The sequence below is a fragment of the Rhinolophus hipposideros genome (genome assembly GCF_964194185.1).
Source record: "Rhinolophus hipposideros genome assembly, chromosome: 21".
NCBI classification, from domain to species: domain Eukaryota; kingdom Metazoa; phylum Chordata; class Mammalia; order Chiroptera; family Rhinolophidae; genus Rhinolophus; species Rhinolophus hipposideros.
Window position 1 is genome coordinate 34,554,038 of NC_138067.1, and position 20,689 is coordinate 34,574,726.

Below are 20,689 nucleotides of genomic sequence, written 5' to 3' on the forward strand. Positions count from 1 at the left end.
GGCGGCCCAAAATTAGACAGAGCACCGTAGAACTGGCCCGTCCCCGACATAAGGGGCCTCCTGTCACCTTCCATGATGGAATCGGCGCCAGGTACCTCTAGTGCCTCCAGCCCAGGTGTCTCATTCCAGCAGGCTCCATTTCAAGCCACAGAGAATCAAAGGCACTTGAGAGCTTGTATCACCTCCATCGAGATGTCCCTGTCCTCATTTCTGACAGAGCAAATGCAGAGCTGAAGGGCAGGGCCTCTGGGATCCAAAGGTCCTGGGGTCGCATCCCAACTCCGCTGCTCCCCAGCTGTGGGGCCATGGATGAAACCTTGCGTGTCCTTGAGCCTTGGCCTCCTCTGTGATGGGATGAGAACTGCGGCCCATCATGGGACAGGGCGGGAGGGACGACGGGATCTGTGGAAGCTGACGACTTTACCCCACAGTGAAGCACCTGTCTCCATGTCAACAAGAGCTCTCGTTTCCAGTGGGAACCACAGCCGTAAGAGTCATGACAGAAGTGATAAACGATGACAATGACAACAAAGTGCTATGGAAAGTCCCCGAACCTGAAAGAGAGTCCGTCCTCTGAATTCCACTGAAGCCTTCATGTACGATTCGGCTTCAAAAATACAGACTCAGGATGAGCCAGGCTGTGGGGCCGTAAGTCTACACTATTGGACACTCAAGACCGCCTCTGTTTTACTGCATTTGGAGACCAGTTCTCCTTCTCCCCAGAAATCAGTGTAAACGGGGATGAGTTTCACCCAGTCAGAAAAGCAAAAACGTCAGACTGCGGCTGGGGAGGCTGCCGCACAGAAACACTCTGACTCGGTGGGCTGAGTCCCAGGACCCAACCCAGGCTGCCCCCTCTAGGTTTCACACCGAGGAGACCTGGAAGGTCAAGGTCCCAAAGGGCAGAAATGCTAAGATAGAATTTATGGAGGCAGAAAGCATACCTCTGCCAAAGGAGAGGGTCAGGAACAAAATCAGAACGAAGGGTGAGCAGGTCCCTCCTTCTCGAGTAGAAATACAAGGTAAGTGGCAAATCACCTTGTTAGGGGCTTGTAATTAATTAAATGTCAGATTATTTGAGATCCTATACCCAAGGAGATCAATACAACGGGTCATGGGTCTACTAACAGACTCTTCAGATGCTAGGAGTCACCTCCGAGAACTTGGCATTGAAATCACATGACATAAAGATCCATCAAAAGCTGCCCTCTCCACAATCCAACCAGACAGAAGGTGCTGCAGGAAGAGGCCCCCATGGCCCTGTGGACGGAAGCTGCCCTCCTTTGCCGAGGCCCCCCTGACCAGGCACACCACGCTGCTGTCCCCTTCTGCACCAGACCCTGTCCCCAGCTGCCGAGTTCAGCCCCAGGTCTCAACCAGCTCTGATGACCACACGTCCCTGGGACTGGGCAGGCAGAGAGTGTAAGAATAATGTCTGGGAGAAAAGACCTGGGCCTTAGTGACAAACATGAGACAATAAAGGGCTAGGTACAGACCAGAACACGGCCAGTGTCCACCATGCCCACCACTGGTCCCAAGAGCTCGGGGAGGGGCGCCAGTGTGCCCTGGAGTCAGCGTGGCATGTAGTGGGCTGGCACAAGGGCACAGAGAATGGGTAGAATACAGACAGTCGGAGAAGTGGGCCTGGCACTACTTCCAGGACAGTAGAACTGGAGCAGCACTGTGCCTGGTATGGGATGGCACTGACACTGGCCTGCCTGGGGCCAGGCACATGTGTTTATTAGGGTGAGCCGTCTGTCCCCAAGCAGGCTGGGCCGAGCCCCTGACACCAGGCTGAGACACACTGGTCCTCACAGTGCTGTGGCCAGGATCCCGGGGAACCCTCCTCTCACCCAGTGCTGCCATTCCCTGACACGGTCTGTGTCCTGCCCAGCGGCAGCGGGAGAGCTGCTTGGCCCCCAGTTCGCTGTGTCCTCTGGCCACTTCCACACTGTACCCCCAGCTCTCAGGGTATGTTCACATGCAGCCAGCCTGGGGAAATGTGGCACGGGGGGCCCAGTCCAGCTGACGCTGCCAGGCCATGGCTGGCCCTTGAGTACCACGCACTGACCTCTCAGTGCTCATGTTCTACCCAGCACCAACCTGCATGGAGCGTGGGGTTTGTGACAGCTCCCAAAGACAGAAGAGAGAGGCCTGCTGTGTGCCTGGCAGTGGCTGCGGTGTCAGGAGGCCTTGGTCCCCGAGGAGGCAATGAGGGCACGTAGCGGTACTTACCTCTGGCACGGCCCTGCCCTATCAGCAGTGGAAGTCAGGGACAGCCCCTTTTGACTGCCTGGATTCAGAACAGATTCAAAGCCCCAGGATGACAGGCACACACCAACCTAGGCCACATGACACTGCTGGGCAACCATGCTGGGAAGTAGATTAAAGCCAGGAGACCTCGACCTCTCCCCCACTCCAGCCCACAGGCCTCTCGATGCCTGGGCTTTTCTGACAGCAGCATGTGCAGCTAGCAAGGGCCAGTGGGGAGGGCCTCCTGACACGGGAAGGCCCAGGTGAGCCCATGGCACACTGAGATCAGACCTTCCCAGAGACGTCCTCCCCCTGCACAGCTCAGTGGCCACAACCAGGAACCAGACACTTCCAGCCAGTGAGGGAGGGGTGCTGCCCTGGCAAACAGGGACCTCCTCAGAAAGACTGAGGTACATGTTTCCAGCTTGCTCTCTCAAAGGAGGGCACTCCCGAGAGGCTGGTGGTTGGGAGGTGGCAGGCACCCTGGGACGTCCAGCCAGGTTATGGCAGTGGTAGGAGAGGGCATCCAGAGCAGAGGGATGACTGGGAGCCCTGAGCTGCTCAGAAGAGGGGCGGCCACTACTGACCTCGTCTGCGTACTGGACGTCATCCATGGCATACTTCTCCTTGAAGTGCTCCTTGGGATGGATCCTCAAAAAAAAGCACAGGGAACACCAGGGTCAGGGTTTGGCTGCCCTCCTGCCCCCAAGCCCAGGCCACGAAGCCCCAGGCCCATCCCTGCCCCATTGGCACTGGGTACCAAGCAGGTCTACCCAACACAGATTCAGGGAAAAAGGGCACTGAGCCACGGAGTGACCGCTGAACCCCTCTGACCTCCACTCCTCCTCAGAGTTCATGACCCTGGCCACCCGGGACAAGGCACTGCAGACAGGCCTTCTCCCTCCACTGCCAGTGAGAGCCCACCAGGCAGCCAGCTGGTATCCCTCACCCTTTGGGCATGAAATAAGCTGCCTCCCAGACTCCCATGGAGCCTCTTTAAAGGAAAGTTAAAAATTTAACATTTTAAAGAATTCAATATCAGTATTACTCACTGTGATGAGAAACATTCAAGCTTACTCATCAGCCCTGAAAAATCAGCCAGTGAGAAGACAGAGACACAGGGCAGAGGAAGTTGAGCAGCCCTTGCCCATCTCACAAAGGGCTCCTGGTCATGGCTGTGCTGAGCGGGGTTCCGGCTGGGTCCAGCAAGCACCACCCCAACCCCAGCCTCTTGGTGGGGGGATGAGTCAGTGTCACGGCTGGTGACAAGGCTCCCATGAGGAGGTGCACTAGCCGCATGGCGGGGTGGGGTGGCTGCTGCAAGCCAAGTCTAGTGACGCACAAACATGACGTCCCTCACCGTCCCACTCCTGGGCACCATGTCAGCACGGGCGCATTTACCCCGTCCTGCTTATGATCGCATGGTATTCTAGTCACCAAGTGTTGGAGCTGAAAGCAGCCTCAGGGGAAACTAGCAGATGGTTTTCAGATGTGCTTCCTGGGCGCTCAAGGGTGGGCAGATGACGGGGGTGAAGATTCCCCAGTGTACCTGGGAAGACTCAGAGGGGACATGGGAGGGAGAGCCCTTCGGGAGTCGGACATGACAACTTTGAAGAAGGAGCTCCATGGGCCTTTGAGACTCCGATGTCTTTGAGACACACTCAGACACCACTGCCCAGGAAGTAGAATCCCCTCTCCCCTCTCTGAGCCCTGCATCATTTCCCTCTCCACCCAAACAAGTGTCCCAGACTGGAGTGTGGCCCGCAAGCACAGAACATGGACCCGGGACAGATGGGTGGGCCTCGGGGACCAGTAGCAGGGAGCTCACCACCATATACAATGAGCCAGGCCTAGGAGACGACTGCCTCACTGCAGTGGGCTGCTCAGGGACCCCGGACGCTCTTTTATCTATCTCCCTTTTGGCTTCTCTGACATAGGCAATGGGTGTGAAGCTCCAGCTGATAATTAAATTTGCACAATCCAGGCACATTAGCTTCCATGGTTGAGATAGAACTCAAAAGTTAAATGGCCAGGGCTGGCCCAGTGGCTCAGGCGGTTGGAACTCTGTGCTCCTAACTCCGAAGGCTGCTGGTTCGATTCCCACATGGGCCAGTGGGCTCTCAACCACAAGGTTGCCAGTTCAATTCCTCGAGTCCCGCAAGGGATGGTGGGCAGCGTCCCCTGCAACTAAGATTGAACATGGCACTTTGAGCTGAGCTGCCTCCCAGATGGCTCAGTTGGTTAGAGCGTGGGCTCTCAACCACAAGGTTGCTGGTTCGACTCCCGCAAGGGATGGTGGGTGGGCCCCCTGCAACTAGAAATGGCAACTGGCAACTGGAGCTGAGCTGCGTCCTCCACAACTAAGACTGAAAGGACAACAACTTGAAGCTGAACGGCACCCTCCACAACTAAGATGGAAAGGACAACAACTTGACTTGGAAAAAAGGCCTGGAAGTACACACTGTTCCCCAATAAAATCCTTAACTTAACTATAAAACCCTTCCCCAATAAAATCCTTAACTTAAACTATAAAACCCTTCCCCAATAAAATCTTAAAAAAAAAAAAAAAAAGTTAAATGGCCAAAGTCTGGCGCCTCCATCAGTAGTGCCTGAAGCGTCAGGACATGAACTGATGATATGCACCTCATCTGGACACTGGAGACCCTGACTCCAGGACTTACCACTGAAAGCTCGCTGACCTTTTGCTTCTAAAGGGTGACACTCTCAGCACTGAGTTGACCCTGCAGCTGTGCACAAAAGCACATGCCAGAAGGGCAAGAGGCAGGGCCATCAGCAGCATCACCATATCCACTCTGACTGCCCCAGCTCCAGGACAAACACCCTGTGTCCTCGGCAGGTCCCCAACCCACCTCTGGTCCCCAGTCACTTCATCACCTCCAGCTGTGACAGGCATCAAAAGCAAACTCTGAAAAGATTCGGGAAGTGCCAAGGATCTGCTTTCAAGGCCAGCCTTGAATGCTCCCTACAGAGGGACACCTCGGCCATTTGCCTGGGCACTGACCTTTTCACCTCCAATCCCAACAGGGACCCTAACTCTCCCAGCTCATCTAAGGCACCCTGCCGAGGGATGCCCCAGGAGACGTGTTCCTGCCCACACTGCCTGGGAGTCTCGTAGGCCCCAGCAGAGGACTGAGACCTGGGAACATCTTGGTGTGCTCAGCTTGAAGTCAAGGTCATAAGAATGTAGGACCGGAGGAGGTGGGGGGCAGAGGGGGCAAAGGCGAGCGCAGCTCAAGGCAGTTGTGATCTGCAGGTGGCCCGAGGGCTGTGTGCCCTACTGTCCACCTTTTACCTACCAGCCACAAGCCATTCCACTTGCCCCGGGAGCCAAAGAGCGCCAAGGGCCAGCACAGGAGAGCCTGCTGCTGCTACCCTGATGTCAAGGAGGAAGGGAGTGCAGGTGCCACCCCACCAAACGCCCTTTGTCTTCCTCAGTGAGCTCAGATGACACACGGAGTACACGTGGGGCCTCAAGGGCCAAAACTGCCCAACTAGCTACAGGCCTGGTTCTCAACAGGAATATCCATCTGACAAACACAACCTGAAAAGCTGTGAGCATCTTTTTAGGCACTTCGCGTGTCATTCTTTTCTAAAGGGCAGAGATAATTAAGTTCAAATAGTACTTATTTTTTATGGTTTAGAGCTAATTATAGTAAAAATCATTTAAATGTCACCCTAAAGGATAATGCCATGTCAAGCCATCTACTGGCGGCTCAGCCGCTATGATTTTGTTGGAGCTGACGGGAGAAGGAGTGGCACGTCCACGTGAGCCCTGTAGAGCTGGCCGGAGAGGTCACAGGGCCAGGCTGGTGGTGGCCACACCACCCTGCCCGTTTGCAGTTTAGGGTCCAGCAGGGCAGCTCATGCCAGATCCTGTCATATGAGAGATCTGAATAGAAGCGGCTGGCACAGGAGAGGGTCGCTCAGCAGTGAAGCTAACCGCACCCCAGAAACTCTCCTTTCAAATGGGAGGGACAGCGTTGGTGGGAAAGAGGAAGGAGGGAACCACCCAAAGGGGTTCGAGTCCTCCAGATGGAGCCAGAGTCCGGGCACCCAGCCCATCTAGGCCTTCTCCACCAGCGGCTGGGCCTGGCATGAGCTAGAGGAGGCCTTTCCCAGAACTCAGGGTCAGGGCTAATGCAGTGAGTGCCAACACATGTGCAGGGCCTCCAGCGGGAAGGAGACATTCCATTAATGTCCACGGTGCAGACATGATGGAGCCCTCTCGAAAATGAAATTTCCTAGTGCAGGTTTTGCTGGGTAGCTGACCACCTGCACGCGGTTACTGAATAAGTAACAGCGAAATTACAACAGTCATCATCCATTTCCAGTGGCCAGGGCCTGCCTTCAGCTACAAACGATGTCGTTGCCTTTCATTCTATTCACCGCACAACGCTGGGCACTAGCTCCAGAATGGTGGTCAGCAGGCTTTTCAAGATGCTATAAACGTGTCAGAAGACTTCTCCAAAGTCATGCAGGTGCCAGCTCCTCAGGACCACTCCCATGAGCAGATGGCACGGCAGCACTTCTCAGAGAGGCCAGGCAGTGGGGGAGCCTGTGGTTCTAGAAGGAGAGCTGATCAAAAGGAGGCCTGTCTGTGGTCAGCAGGGCCCAGAAGGGGCTCCCAACTGAGGATCCTAGCAAATGGCTGCCCAGGCCTTGGGCTGCCCGAGACCAGGATCCCACCAAACCACCTGGGGTAAGAGCCAAAGGAATTCCTTCATCCCTCTTCATGACGACCTGTGTCCCCATTAGTGCCCCATGTGCCCTCCCAGAAGACAGAGGGAGCCGGGGCAAGGCCACCGGACAGGCTGAGGCACCTTCAGTGACCCAGGTGTATGTATGGGGCGGGGGTCAGTGGCTGTGAAAAACCACCCACACACGCACCACCCCTGTGACACACACACACACACACACACACACACACACATACACTCACACACACCAGTTCCCATATCAAACAAAAGTGGGGCCTCAGGCCTGGAGCAAAACCACTCACACCACTCCTGGGCAGTGCCCTTTAGTGGAGCAGCACCCACCTCCCTACAAACCTCGGGCCAGGCTCACTGTCTCAAGCTCCAAGCCTGAGGCCTCAGGGACGGGAGCAGGACACCGCCAAGCCGCAAAGGCTCTAAGAGGGTTCCCCCCGACTTCACCCAAAATCGCTCCCCCTCTATGGGCACTGAAACTGCCCAGCCTGTTTTTCCGGCCTGCTCAGGGAACCTGACATCCCAGCAGTCAAAGCTGCCATCAGCTAAGCCTGCTGATGGGGAATGATGGGGAATATTTTCACAGCAGAAAGGCACCAGACTTTTTGTAAGCAAAGACTCCAAATGAGAAACAAATTTGAAGCTACTACCTTCCTGTCCCAAAAAAAGGCCTGGAGTGAGGAACAGGCTGGAGACCAGGCTGCCCACAGATCCCCCAGCACCTGCGGCCGGCCGGCCGTGACAACAAGATAGGCATTTACACAGGAAGTAGCAGACCTGCAGATGGGGGTGTTGTTTCCCTGGGCAATTTTATCTGCCAGATGGACGTTCAAAAGTCATCAGATAGAGACTCAAAAGGAAGCTGAGGAGCTGAAGGTCAAATGCTCCGTCTGGTGGGTTTTGATTACAAAGGCCAGGTAATCCCATCAGCCTCACGCCTCCCCAGCTCTATTGATTATGAGAACGTCTAGAAACAGCCACACACAATCAGATGGGCCACCCCCCAACTCCAGCCCCAAACAACGAAGCCCTTCGCCAGGGCCCTGTTACCATCACACCCTCTGTCCCCAAGGCTCATGAGAAGAGGAGACAGTCACACCAGAGCAGAGAAAGGGGAAGGACACAGCGGGGAGCCAGGCTTGCAGGAGACAATGGCGGAGCCCTCGGGTGAGGATCCCTCTGCCAAGCCACCACGCCGAGCACATTTCCTCTTAAAAACAGAGGTCGTTAAGGATTCAGCCCGGGCCAGAATAAAGGTTGCTGCCAAAGGTCACAACAGGATGGAGAGGCAAGAGCTGGGTGAGGCAGGAGCCACCTTCCCAGGGACACCCAGGTCTCCAGGCCTGGATGTGCTGATCTAGGAGGAGGAGGGGCCCCTATGAAAGGACGGAGCAGAGCCTTCCCCAGGCCAAACCTGAGGCCAATTTCTCTGCAGGCATAAGACGCACTCTGGCAAAGTGAGCAGTCTACCTAGGAGGCGTCCTCCAAGCCCCCTCCACATCCCACCCAGGCCCGGGGCAGTATGGAGTCTGGCGGCTCTCACTGCGCACTGCTCAGCTATGCCCAATGCCCTGTCCCTCCCTCTGGGAAGGAGGCAGCAGAACTTCCAGTGCCCACCCAACCTAATGCAAGCAAGGAGGCCAGTGCAAACCTGCTCAGTACACAGAAACATGTATGCCATCCGCCCCAGGGGCCTCTGAGAGGCCAAAACGGAAGTGGCCACCCGGACATACACCCCAAAGGCCAGCTGGATGGGCCCGTCCACTCCCCAGGACCGAGCTAGGTGAGCACGTTGCCAGGAAAACCCGCCTGCTTCTCTTGTGCTGCCAATTCTGCCTAAAGCCACCTGTTTATAGCAAAGCTAAAGACTGAGGGCCAGGGCCAGGCATCCGACCAAGAGGGCTCAGAGCACAACTGTGAGGCCGAACTCCTCACCCGAGGATGGCAGAAGAGATACATGGCAGGCCGACAAGAGGCTATGGGGTTGGCACTGAAGGGCCGGTGGGGAAGGTGGCACCTGAAGCAGAGGCAGATCACGGGGCCTGCCTGGCCCTTGGCGCAGAGCAAGTCCCAGCAGCAGTCGGGTACCTGGTCGTTCAAATCAGCCACAGACCAGCCAGCCCACCTGAGATGAGCAGTCAGGGACACTAGGCAGCGAAGGCTGAAATCTATACATTCGCCCAGAATAATCACTCTCCAGGCAGAAATGACACACTAGAAGGTGGTAAGCACTTAGCAGGACCCTCTGATCACCTCAAGCACCCCAGTTAAGTATCGATTCTGCTTCAGCCCCTCTGAATAGGCAGGAACCGCTCCCGGGACAGGTGGACACAGCTAAGGGCCCTGGAGCTGGCAGGTGCCACACATGATGGGGAAGGGGCATCTCAGCAAGGCCCAGGCCTCTGGTCCCACACTTCTCACACGGCGCTACCCCATCTCACAGGTGAGCCAACTGAGGCAGAACCTGTATCTGTGGCTCCGTGGAACTTACTGCAGAGGCAGGCACACAGCAGGCATCTAGTGAAGCCCTGTGGTTAATGATGAGATTCAGAGAAGGGCCCGGGGTAACCCTCCCCATTACGAGCCAAATCCTTCCACTCCCAAGGCAGGGCCACCTCCCATGGGTGCCATGCGGGAGAGCGGATCCAGTGGGGCCACGCCCTCAGCCATTTTCACAAAGCTGGGAATCCCAGATTTCAAGATTAATAAATAGTACCTCCAAGCACACATGCCCACAGTGTATCGCTCTGGCTCTGACACCCCTTCCCAACCAAGGGTACAGGGCTCTGGCCTAGAACAGGCCATCAATGGCCCTGGCGGCTCCCTGTTGCTACCCTTTCCCTCCTTGCCACCCACAGCCCGGGCCCTGCATCACCGCTCCCAGCCCCACCGCACCCCCCTGCCAGCCAGCAGTCAGCAGGCAAAGTCACACCGCCCGGACTGCTCCTTACTTTCCCATCCAGGTGGCATGGCTGGCAGGAAGCCTGGGCACAAACAGGGTCGACTTTCCAGTGTCAATGTCAATCACGCCGTAGCAGTCTGGCTCGGTGACACCGAATGCCCAGTGAAAGAAGGACTCCTGTGGTGGGAACAAGGACCGTCGTTACCCAGTCGGCAGGACAGAAACATGAGGGGCAAGGAGGGAGGTGGGGCAGCTGACCAAACACCTGCCTTCCTACACCCCCGAGAGTCAGTCAGGCCCGCCGTCCTGAGAGACTGACCCTCAGCCTCACACAGCCCTCCACCTCAGCACTCTGCCCCCCACTCCAGCCTGCCTGTCTCTTCCTTCCAGGATTTGGCCGGGGCAGCCTGGCTCTCATGCCGCTTTGAGTATTCTCTGATGACGTGGGTTTCATGCACGAGCCCCAGACCCAGCTCACTAACCATAACCCTTAGGCCCTTGATAGGACACGTAGGGCACATGGGTGCCCACGAGCACTACAGGTCTGGCTCAGCCCTGCCCATACCTCTCTGCCACCCACATCTCTCTGCAGTTCCTACTGCCCGCAGGCAGGCAAGATGCCACCTTGAATTAGACACCCAAGCTAGACACCTGCACGGAAATGGATTCCTCCTTTTGGGACTTCTTACTTCCTCCTCCCACCCCCGGGGAAGCTCATGACTTCAGTGTTTTGCAATAAACAGTGAGCTACAATAACTTTATAAAGGTATCAAGAGGAGGAGGTTCTCTTCTAAAATTAACCTTGCAGCACATCAGTAAGGGAGCCAACAGCTGAATTTAGGAGATCGGTTTTTAAACCACAGAATACGTAAACCTCAAGAGGCATCAAGACTCGTCAGAAAAAGCTTATTTAGACCTCCATGTCTCTAGAACCAGGGGACTGCGGGCTTGAGGCCGCTGGAACAAAGAGGCAGAGAGAAGCCTTCCAGCAGGAGGCGCTTTCAGTAAAAAACACTGCAATGGCTCTCGGCAGAGATGTCAGCTAGTCGATCTGTGCCCTGTGGGGTGAACAGTCCAGCTGGGGAGGCCACGCCTTGCCACCTCCTCACCACACTCCGCTCCCTGACCTGGATGCTGGACGGCCGTGTCCCCTAGGCTTTGCCTGCCCAAGAACATAGGGTTCTAGAGTCCCCACTGTGTCACGCCCCAGCTGTGGGCATGGCAGGAAGGAGAAGAGAACACCGGATTTGGAGTCGGGAGGTGGGGTTCTAATTAATCCCAGCTCCACCCTCGGAGTCTGTTTCCTCATCTATGAAGTGGGTACAATGCTAGGGTCAACAAGGGTGGGGCCAGCCCAGGGCCTCCCTGGTTTTCTCCGTGTCGCCCTCTGTCCAGTGTCTTTGTTCTTATTCTTGGGAACTGAGTGACGCCAGCAATTCTCAGTCGAGGCCACCCCATCCAGGGTGGCTTCCTACAGCTGGGCCACCTGCCACCCGACATGCTTGCAGAACCTCAAGAAGCCCCTGGACCACTTCCCAGGTGAGGAAACCAAAGCACAGTGAGGCTCACAGGGTCACCATTGGCCCAGCCAGGATGAATGCCCGTGCCTCCGACTCCTGCTCAGCACCCTGCTCAGCACCAGGCGTCTCCTCCCGGACCTCTGCAGCCCCCGTCTGCCTTGCTGCGGAGCCCTCCCCATCAGCACCTCTCTCTGGCTATGGGCTGCCCGGCCCATCTTCTGCCACCCACTCCTGTGGATGCCATCCCCCTACCTGGAACACCGACCCCCAGCTCCACCTGTCAGAATTCACCATGGCCTTTAGGGACCACACCTGATGCTGCCTCCTCTGTGAAGCTTTGCCTGCTTGCTCTCCCAGGAATAGCATCCTCCTGTACTTGCACCTGAGAGAGCTGACAACGGCTGGTGCCAGCTCTGCGCCCAGCCAGTGTGGGCTCCCTGGGCCCCAAGCCCTGGCCTATCTGGAGAACCTCTTCAGGGCCCTCCAGGGAGCAAAGCTGCCCGAGGCCCATCAGGCTGGATCCTAGCGGAGGGCAGACAGCTCACAGGAGGCCCAGTGCACACTGGGAGGTGTGGGAAGCTGCTGGGGTGGGCTCACCTGGCGGAACACAACCCCCGTGTCAGTGCAGTAGCGCTGTGTCTCCTCCCCGCCCTGCAGCAGCACAAGAGAGGAGGCCTGCACGGCTGGGTTCCTTCGCAGACGCTCACACAGGCGCCGCCTGTTCAGGGCAAAGAGCGCCATGGGTACCTTCAGGGTTTCGTTCCCCAGCCAAAAGGAAGGTCTGCAAAGACATGAGCACACACCGCCACACAGGCCTGTTAGCACCGCCAAGTATATCCACCACTCTTGGTCTGACATGACCAGAGGGCCGAGCTGGCCATGAGACCCCCCTTAGCCCATGGCAAGCTGGTCCAAGCTCAGCCTGCTTGTGACCCTCACCAGGCCACCCGTGGACCTCAGAGGCTTGTCGACCACAGCCTGCCCTGATACCCCTGGTATCAGGGGTACAGGTATGGGCCACAAGGCCACAAGGCAGCATAGGGACAGCTTGGGTCTGTTTCTTCAGTGGGCAGGTGAAGCCTGTGGAGGGAAAGGCTGTAATGGTTTGGAGACGTATTCTCTCAACTCCTGCCTTCAAGGTGCTGACCATCCTTGCGAAAAATGCATGACCTGGCCCAGACAACACTGGATCCCTGCATGCTCCTATCTTCTCTGCAAGTCACAGACCTGGCAGACCCTCACTTGGCTGGGACACTCAACACACACACTCAACACACACACACACACACACACACACACACACACACACACACACACACACACCCAGGGCACCCAGCGCCAGCCCAGCCTGCAGAGTATGTGCCGAGTGACCAAGGGAGTAGCATGGCGAGATGAGCCTGTGAGTGGCAGCCTAGGGGTGCTGACCTTGAGGAGAGCAGCCAGCAAGGGGTGAGCTGCTGAGGCCTCACTAGAGGCTGGGCAGAGCCAGGCCTAGCAGAGCAGGTGGGTGTCTCCCCCCACCCTCATAATGGCTTCCCTTTCCACTAAGAAAACACAGCTTATCCTCCTAGCACCCACTCCCTAAACCCCACCTGCCGCCACCTGAGGCTTCTCCTCCACCTGGATAAGGCCTGCCCATCCCCATATCTATTCCCTGCATTGCTCCAGCATCAATTTTCCCCTCTCAGGATCATTCTCAGCATCCAGACATATATGAAAGAATCTCACCTGTCTTTTGAAAAATAAAAAAAAACAGTCCCCTTGACGTTCAAGTTCCTGCAGCAGTCTAGTAGTAAATACCCTCTGAAGAGTCACCCAAGCCCCCTGTCCCCATGTCCTCGCCACCCATGCTCTCTTCAATCCACCCCACCCTATCCCTACGCTCTTCATTCCTCTTGACTACGATCACTGCCTAACATTACATGTTGACTTGACTGTTGTCTCCCCAGGTTAAATGTAAGCTCCAGGAAGGTAGGCACCTTGCCTCCTTCCCAGCACCTAAAGGTGCTGAATGACAGTGTAAGAAGGAAGGGCTGGGCCCACCCCAGCAGGGGGTGGTGGGCCCAGGGGGTGGAGGAGGAGTGGAGTTAGGCAGGTGCTGTCCGACCAGAGGGAAGGTGGGCACAGAGGTTGAGGAAGACAGAACAGCCCAGAGCTGGTGTTAGAGAGAGAGGGCTCTACCTGGGGCTGCAGTGAGAGCCCAGCCAGGCAGATGGAACCTTCTCTCACGGCACTATGCCCTCAGAAAGGCCTGGGGCACCTCCTGTATTCACCTGGCCATGGGACCCTCAGAGCCAGGGCCACTTCCATGCATCTTGGCTCCAATGCCACCATCTCAGGATGGTTGTACCTGGCTTCCCTCTAAACTTTCAGCTCTCTCCCCTGCACTGGGCTAGGTTTCCTCCACTGTCCCCTGCTCTGTGCCCAGGGCCTGAGGATTTCATCAGCATGCTCCCTGCCTCTGGCATCCAGGTGGGTTTAACCAGGGGGAGGCACCGCAGGAGACGGGGGGGGAATGGAGGAGGTGGGGGGCCAGGGAGGACACCCTCAGTCACCTCCCTAGGTGAGGCTCAGCCAGGTCCCTGGCTGCAAGGACACGTTCCCCTGCCACCACAAATGCAGCCTGTGTTTCCTGGGGCTCGTGGTGAGGTCCACCTCTGCCCCAGAGGGTAAGCCCTGTGCAGACAGACACCTGGGTCTACTCTGTCGCTGCTGTGCCCCATGCCTGCACCCTGCTCACCACACAGCAGGGCTCAAGAAATATTTGCTAAATGAACAACGGTCACAACGTAGAGCCACACACACAGCTGCCACATGAGCCCCAGCAGGGCAGGAAGCAGAACCCCAAGCCCAGCCTGGCCAGGAAGGGTGGAGAGGTCGTGCACAGCCTCCACATACTGACAGGATTCGAGTCTCCCTCCCCTCCCCTTCCCGGCATGGGCCCTCACTCACCCTCCCAGGAGGGTGGACACAAGGGGCCAGGGCTCGTTGGGCCACTTTCCTGCCAGGCTCGGCCACAAGGATGAAAGGGCAGAGGTGACAGCTCGCCTCACCTCTTTCCCCTCACTTAGCAAAGCCTGTGAAGTGGGGTGGGTACAGGGGAGAACCTCGTCTCTACAGACTCCCTCACAGCACAGAGGTAACAACAGCAAGGCACTGCTGAGAAGGCGCCCAGATCGGAGAGGCCGCCACAGCACAACGGGCTGAAAATGCCTAACCTCGGCCTGCAGAGCCCAGCCCTGCCCACCTCACACTCCACCACTCCTGGCCTGCTCAGCCTCCCTCCCCGAACACACCAGGTGCCAGCTCCACTGGGCCTGCCACCATGCCCCCACCTGGAAGGGCTGGGCTTCCTCTTGTCTAGGACCTTCGGAGAGACCTAAATCCCTCAGGGCACCCAGACTGGTCCCTTCTGGCCCAAGGGCCAAGCAGCCCAGGTCAAGACCAGAAACTTGATAAGGCACCTTCTCTACGAGTGTCTGCTGCTACTAAGAGAAAAATTGACAATATTGCCTAATCCTCCGTAGGGCTCAGCCAGAACAGAAAAGGGCAGCCCAGCCCGAGCCACCAGGCAGGCTGCTGTGCTGCAGTGACTCTTTACTGCAGGGCAGCCCTGAATAAAGGTTTATAAAGATATGCCCCTTTGAGTTCTTGTGGCATAAACCAAACCCCCAAAGAGAATGTTGGGCCCAGAGCCAATGCAGGTGACGTCTCGCTGCGAGTTGAGCAAAAGCAGCACTGGTAAAACATATTCAGCTGGTTTCTGGTGGCAGTTTTGTTAATTGGCACCCGGGATTTAAAAGCCAAAAACCAGGTCATCCCCAAGTCCCAGTGTAATCAGGCCTGCTTTCCCGCAGGCAGCGCAGGGTACAGGCAATGCCAGGGAAGACAGCAAGGGCTGCAGGGCAACAATCCCAGGGCATCAAAGAGCCACACAGAATAAGCCCTGGCCCCCACAGGCCAGCTCGCCCCCTGCCAACCACCAGGGCCCAGGAAGCAGCCAGTGCCCAGGAGTGGGGCAGCCCCCAGGAAAGGTGTGATCCTGCTGCCCCCCCGCAACCCATCCCCGTGCTCCCAAATTGTCCCCATCCTCCCAAACTGGTACTAAGCCACCCCATCCTTTGCCCTCAGTGATTCCCTGTGGGGCTCTCACCCAAGGAACATGAACCCCTGGGGATTCACGCATAGAATTTAGGGACTCCATCTACTTGGATGGAAAAAAATTATACATTTATTTTCTCTAACCTCTCATTCAAATTTACATTTTCTTCACTTATTAACGTAAGCAACTAACCGCAACAGGACCAGCAGTGTGTGAATCTGTCACCACCAGAAATCACAGGTATTTTTATATCACACTACTGATGTCACAATATCTCAAAATATCACTCCTGCTCTCACTCTTCAAAATGAAGGTGGTTATTAGACCTGCTGCTTTTTTATTCCTGAACGTGTTAATAAAGAAGCAGACATTACTATACCACACATTCATTTTTTAACATTTTGATAACTGTATTGCAATATAACTGGTTTTCCTTGTAATCCTCTATATTTTCTCTCACGCATTGACAAACATTATGCTGAGAAGGGTGCGAAGCTCTCACTGATGGCCACGCAGTCCATGGCACAGATAAGGACAAGGTTTCTGCCCTAGAACGTGACGCCACGGCTGGATGGGACCCTGCTGCCAAGGAGCAGGCTGCTGCCTCACCCTCAGCCTCCAGCTCTGGCCTGGCACCAAGCCCACTGGCTGGCTGTCAGTGAGTCCGACTTGCTCACCTTGGCTGCAGGGCCCTCTCAGCAGCTGGTCAATATCTCCCACCCTGCCTTCCTCCCTCCAGAGGAGGGTCAGGGGGTCTAAGCCACACAGGGACTGAGAGAGGGCTGTGTGGAATCAGGACCAGGCCGTGGAAGGGCCAGGGAGGGCAAAGGGGCACTCAATGGCCAGCCTGCCTCCCACAGACCCACCCCCAGGGTCAGCCTGATGCCTCTTCTCCAGGAGTACAAGGTTCACATCAGGGTGGAGACGGGCTTTAAACCAGAACCTGACCCCTCCAGGTGCTTTCTCTACAGAAAGAATGCTGACTTCAGAGTGACCTATGAGCCAACAGGTACACACCCAGGGCAGCTCACCTGCTGCTTCTCACTGGGCAAAGGCTCTCTGGATAGCTGCTCCCTGGGACACATTCAGTTAAAGAATTAAAGATACTTCTTCATCCTACTCAGAATTCTGTTCCCCTCCCACTCACAACTCACTGAGAGCCTCCTAGAAAGCGGGATGGCATGTTGGACTAATTTAGAGTAAATCCCTCTTGGACTTCATCTGGCACCATGTCACCCAACACCAATCACAGGGTGGCCACATGGCTCTGGATACAAACTGGACCGGTTTCTTGGCTCCAAGGATGCCAGCAGAGGCATGAAGGGCAGTAAGCCCTCACCCAACGACGATGGGCAGGTGTGCAAATATGGCAAAGCATCCTGCCAGCGGGAAAAACTAGGACTCTCTGGAGCTCTGAGCAGGAAGTCTTTACTTGAAATCAGAGGGAGGGGGCTCGGGAAAGGCTTCTAGAACAGGAACCATCTGAGCTGGGCCTGCAAGTATGTGAACAATTATGTTAGAGGACGAGGGCACTCCAGGGCCAGCAGGTGAATGGGCAAAGCGAAGAAGAGAAAGGAAAAAGTCACGTGGGCGAGCAGACGCAGGCAGGTCTGGCTGCAGCAGAGAAGGCTTATCTCTGTCCATGGAAAGCTCAAGGCGTGGCTGAAGGAGAAGGCAGGGCTCCCTCCCACCAAGTGACGTGGGATAGGGGCGGGGGCTGTGGGACCCTCTGTCTCAGACTTGAAGTCTCTGCCCAGGCTGGTAGGACAGAGCAGGATAAACGCTGACACATTCCCCAGGGCAGCAGTTCGAGCTTCTAGTTGAATCTGAGGTGCTACCTTAGGGCTTGCACTGCTCCCCAAATCACATGGAGCACACCCCAGTCACCCAGGACTCTCACAGCCTCCCCAGGGGAACAGCATGGCTCAAGCTCTGGTACAACTCCTGTGGCCATGACTATGGTGTGGTGTCCAGTATGCTTGACACGCTGATCTGTCCTGTGTGTGCAGCCGGCCGCTGAGCTTTGCTGGAAACACACTCAAAACTTCCTCCCCTTATGGAAGATGCTTGGACTCGATCTCAGGCTTAAAGTGTCCAGCATGGCAGCCTGCTACCAGCATGGGATGACTCTTGCCAAGGAGGCCCTGTCGGGCTCTGGACTCTCCCTGCACCTATCAGGTCTCCCTTCCAAAAACACGTCTCTAGAAGACCTCTGTCACTCTGTTTTACCCCCTTGCCCACACCATCAGCTTTACTACAAGAGCCCTCCTTCCAGGATTCGTCCGGTTTCTGGCTCATTCAATCACCAGCTTGGCTCCTCTGTACCTTCAGGAAAGCAGCAAGCTTCAGACCAGCATGGAGCCCTGAATCCAAATGCAGCCTCTGAACTCCGTGTGACCAACTGGCCAGCTCAGATCTAAGGGTAATAGACCCACATTTAAATACTGGTCTATACCTACTGCTCACTCTGCTCTTTAAGACAGGGTCACAGGCTAGGTTCAAGGATCTCACCTTGGGTTCCTTGACACTCACCTGGGACTTTGCGTGCACCGTGCTCTGTGTGAGGGGTGCTCAAGGACTAGCACAAATGTTGTCCAGCAGGTGAAGCCTACCCACACTCTCCCCTGAACTCAGAACCCCTGCGCCTCCGTGGCACACACCAAGACCAGAGGAAGGCAGATAGATGACAGAGTCTGTGTGTCCATCTGCCCCAGTGTTCCATGAGCACCTAAGGGAAGGCCCAGTACTGTTCGTGGAATACAGCAGGTGCCCACTAAATGTTTGATTTGTATGCCCTAAGCTATCCCAACCTGGAGGGCCAATGGAGGAGGCCCCTTTTTTGTGTTGCTATTCTCTCCACCTCCCAAAAAGAAAGGTTCAATCAGACCACCAGGTCCCCCATTCTGATCTGCTCCCAGCCTCACATCTGGGGCAGGGCTCCCTCTCTACCAGTACCCTTCACACTGTTCCCAGTATTGGACCTCCTCCAGACCTCACAGACAGCCCAAGGGAGCCATCATCTAAAAAGCAGATCTGAGCACATTAAAACCCTTTGAGGGCTCCAGCCCCTCAAAGTCTGGAGAAGCCATCTGGGGCACCACGCCCTCCAGCACAGGAAGGCACCCCCCTCTGCCCTGTCCCTAGAACACTCTGAACTCTCAACCTTTGCTCAAATGTCCCCTCATCTGGGACACTTTCCAACGCGTCAGTGAGCCCATCTGTTCCTACTTTCTCCCACTAGGACCACTCACCCATTCTTTCCCGCAGCAGAATTATGTGTGCAAAGCACTGTACTAGTGAGACCCAGCAGTGAACCAGAGGAAGGCCCTGATCTTACGTTCTCAATGCGAAGACAAGAAACAAATGAAAATAAATGTACTATATAGTTTATCATATAGTGAGAGGGGCTACAAAGAGTACGACAGGGGCTTAGGGAAGGCTCCTCTGAGGAGGTGACATGTGGACCCAGACGGAAGTGGGCAAGTGCCCCGCTAGGGAGGGGATTCCAAGTCCATCTCAAACCACTGCCTCCTGCCTGGAGCGCCCTGGCACCCTGGCAACGCCGCCTTCCCATCTGAGGTCGTGGCCGTGAACGCGCGTGTCGACCTGAGCCCCCACGTCGGTCCCACAGTGGGGATGCCGCATCAAGCGGGTCGGAGGACCCGTGGGCAGCGGGGAGGTGAGCTGCGGGCACAGCGCGGACGCCGACTCGGAGCGCGCAGCCAACCGCCCTGAATGAACAAGCGCTCTGCCCACGGTCACCCCGCGCACCCACTGTCCAGACCGGACGCTCAGGATCCCTCCCTGCGCCTCCAGGCGAGGGTCAGGGACTGGAGCAACACTCACCGGGTGGCCGTCGCCATGCTTGCCCGGCTCCGGCGTCACGTGAAGTGTGGCGTCAGCTGAGCCCGGCTGGGTTTTGCAGAAGGGGGCGTGGTCTGCGCGGGGCCGGGAGTCCCCGCACCGCCCCTTCCAGCGTCCGGCCCCTCTGGACCGGAGGGGCGGAGCCCTGGCGGGAGAGAAGAATAAATCTAGGCATCTGCTCGCAGGCTTCTGGGTGCAGGCGAGGGGCGGGGCCCGGGTGGGGTTGCAGAAGCCTCTCCAGAATAGGAAGGTGTGTCCCTAGGCAGGGGATACCTCGATTCGGCCCTCGACCTGGCGTCTCAGCCAGCCCTGCAAAATACACCATGGGAGAGGGAGCCTCCGACCCAATCTAGGGTGGGGCACAGGTAACAGCTTTTGCTTAAGAAGGGAAATGGCTTGAGCAAAGGCCAGGGCACTTGGAGTAATCGAAAAGTTCAGCGTTCGGGTGCAAGGGTGTGGTGTGGACGTGAGAGGTGTGGTCTTAGAGGTAAGCAAGGATCAGATCCTGCAGGGCGTTGAAAATGGGACTGAGGAGTTAGGTCTCGTAGGACCTTTCCACGCTCCCTCAACTGCAGGATAAAGAAAGACCTCGAGGCAGGGAGCCCAGTGAGGATCTCTGGGGACAAGTGGGCACATGAAGGGCACATTTCAGGAGGGAGAATCTACCAGAGGGCATGCCCCTCCGCTCTGCTGGGCACTAGTGTTGAGTGCAGGGAATGGGAAACAGCTGTTCCAGGAGAACAACCTGGGCTCCACACACCTTAGAATAACAGTAATACTAACACTGCTGCCATCAGGTACAGAGCACTTACTGCGCCCTAATCCTTTGCAACTGTTAGCTCATTGAATCCTCAAAACAGCCCTATTAAGGTAGGCTCCGTTCTGATCGCCATTATACTGAGGCCCAGAGAGGTTGGTAACTAGCCTGAGCTCACACAGAGGCTGAGCTCACGCAGTCAGTCACACCCCTGAATAATGACCCACACTGGCTCTGTGAAGAAAAGGGGCCCAAGGCTGGGGGTGGGTACCCCTGGGGTCCTGGGCCACAAGAGTGTGTGCAGATGTGTGTGGACAAAAAGTGAGTGCCAGCGCATGCCCCTGGGGCTATCTCAAAACTGAAAGTAGCTTCTGGTTGAAGGGCTTGGGTTTGGGGTACCACTTGTTTCTTTGTCAAGACAAGAATTTGGGTCACCATGGCTGGGCTGGAGGGTGGGGGGTATCAGAGGCTATGAGATGGAGAAAGAGCAGCTGTTTGTCCCCACAAAGCTGGGAACAGAGTAGGCTCCTTAAATAGAGGGAGGAGACCGTAAGCAAGGTG

The 20,689-nt window shown here is 56.3% G+C and overlaps 1 protein-coding gene across 1 annotated transcript in view; it reads right to left on the reverse strand.

Annotated features, from left to right (window-relative positions):
• Positions 1–19,401, reverse strand: part of PEPD (peptidase D) — a 109,687-nt gene extending 90,286 nt beyond the window's left edge. Inside the window, exons 1-4 of the mRNA XM_081030403.1 lie at positions 19,354–19,401; positions 12,003–12,186; positions 9,935–10,062; positions 2,841–2,904 (exon numbers count right to left, since the gene is read on the reverse strand). Coding sequence (XP_080886529.1) covers positions 2,841–2,904; positions 9,935–10,062; positions 12,003–12,186; positions 19,354–19,370 — 393 coding nt within the window. The 5' untranslated portion in view covers positions 19,371–19,401. The remainder of the gene's footprint in view (positions 1–2,840; positions 2,905–9,934; positions 10,063–12,002; positions 12,187–19,353) is intronic.
• Positions 19,402–20,689: the final 1,288 nt, after the last annotated feature.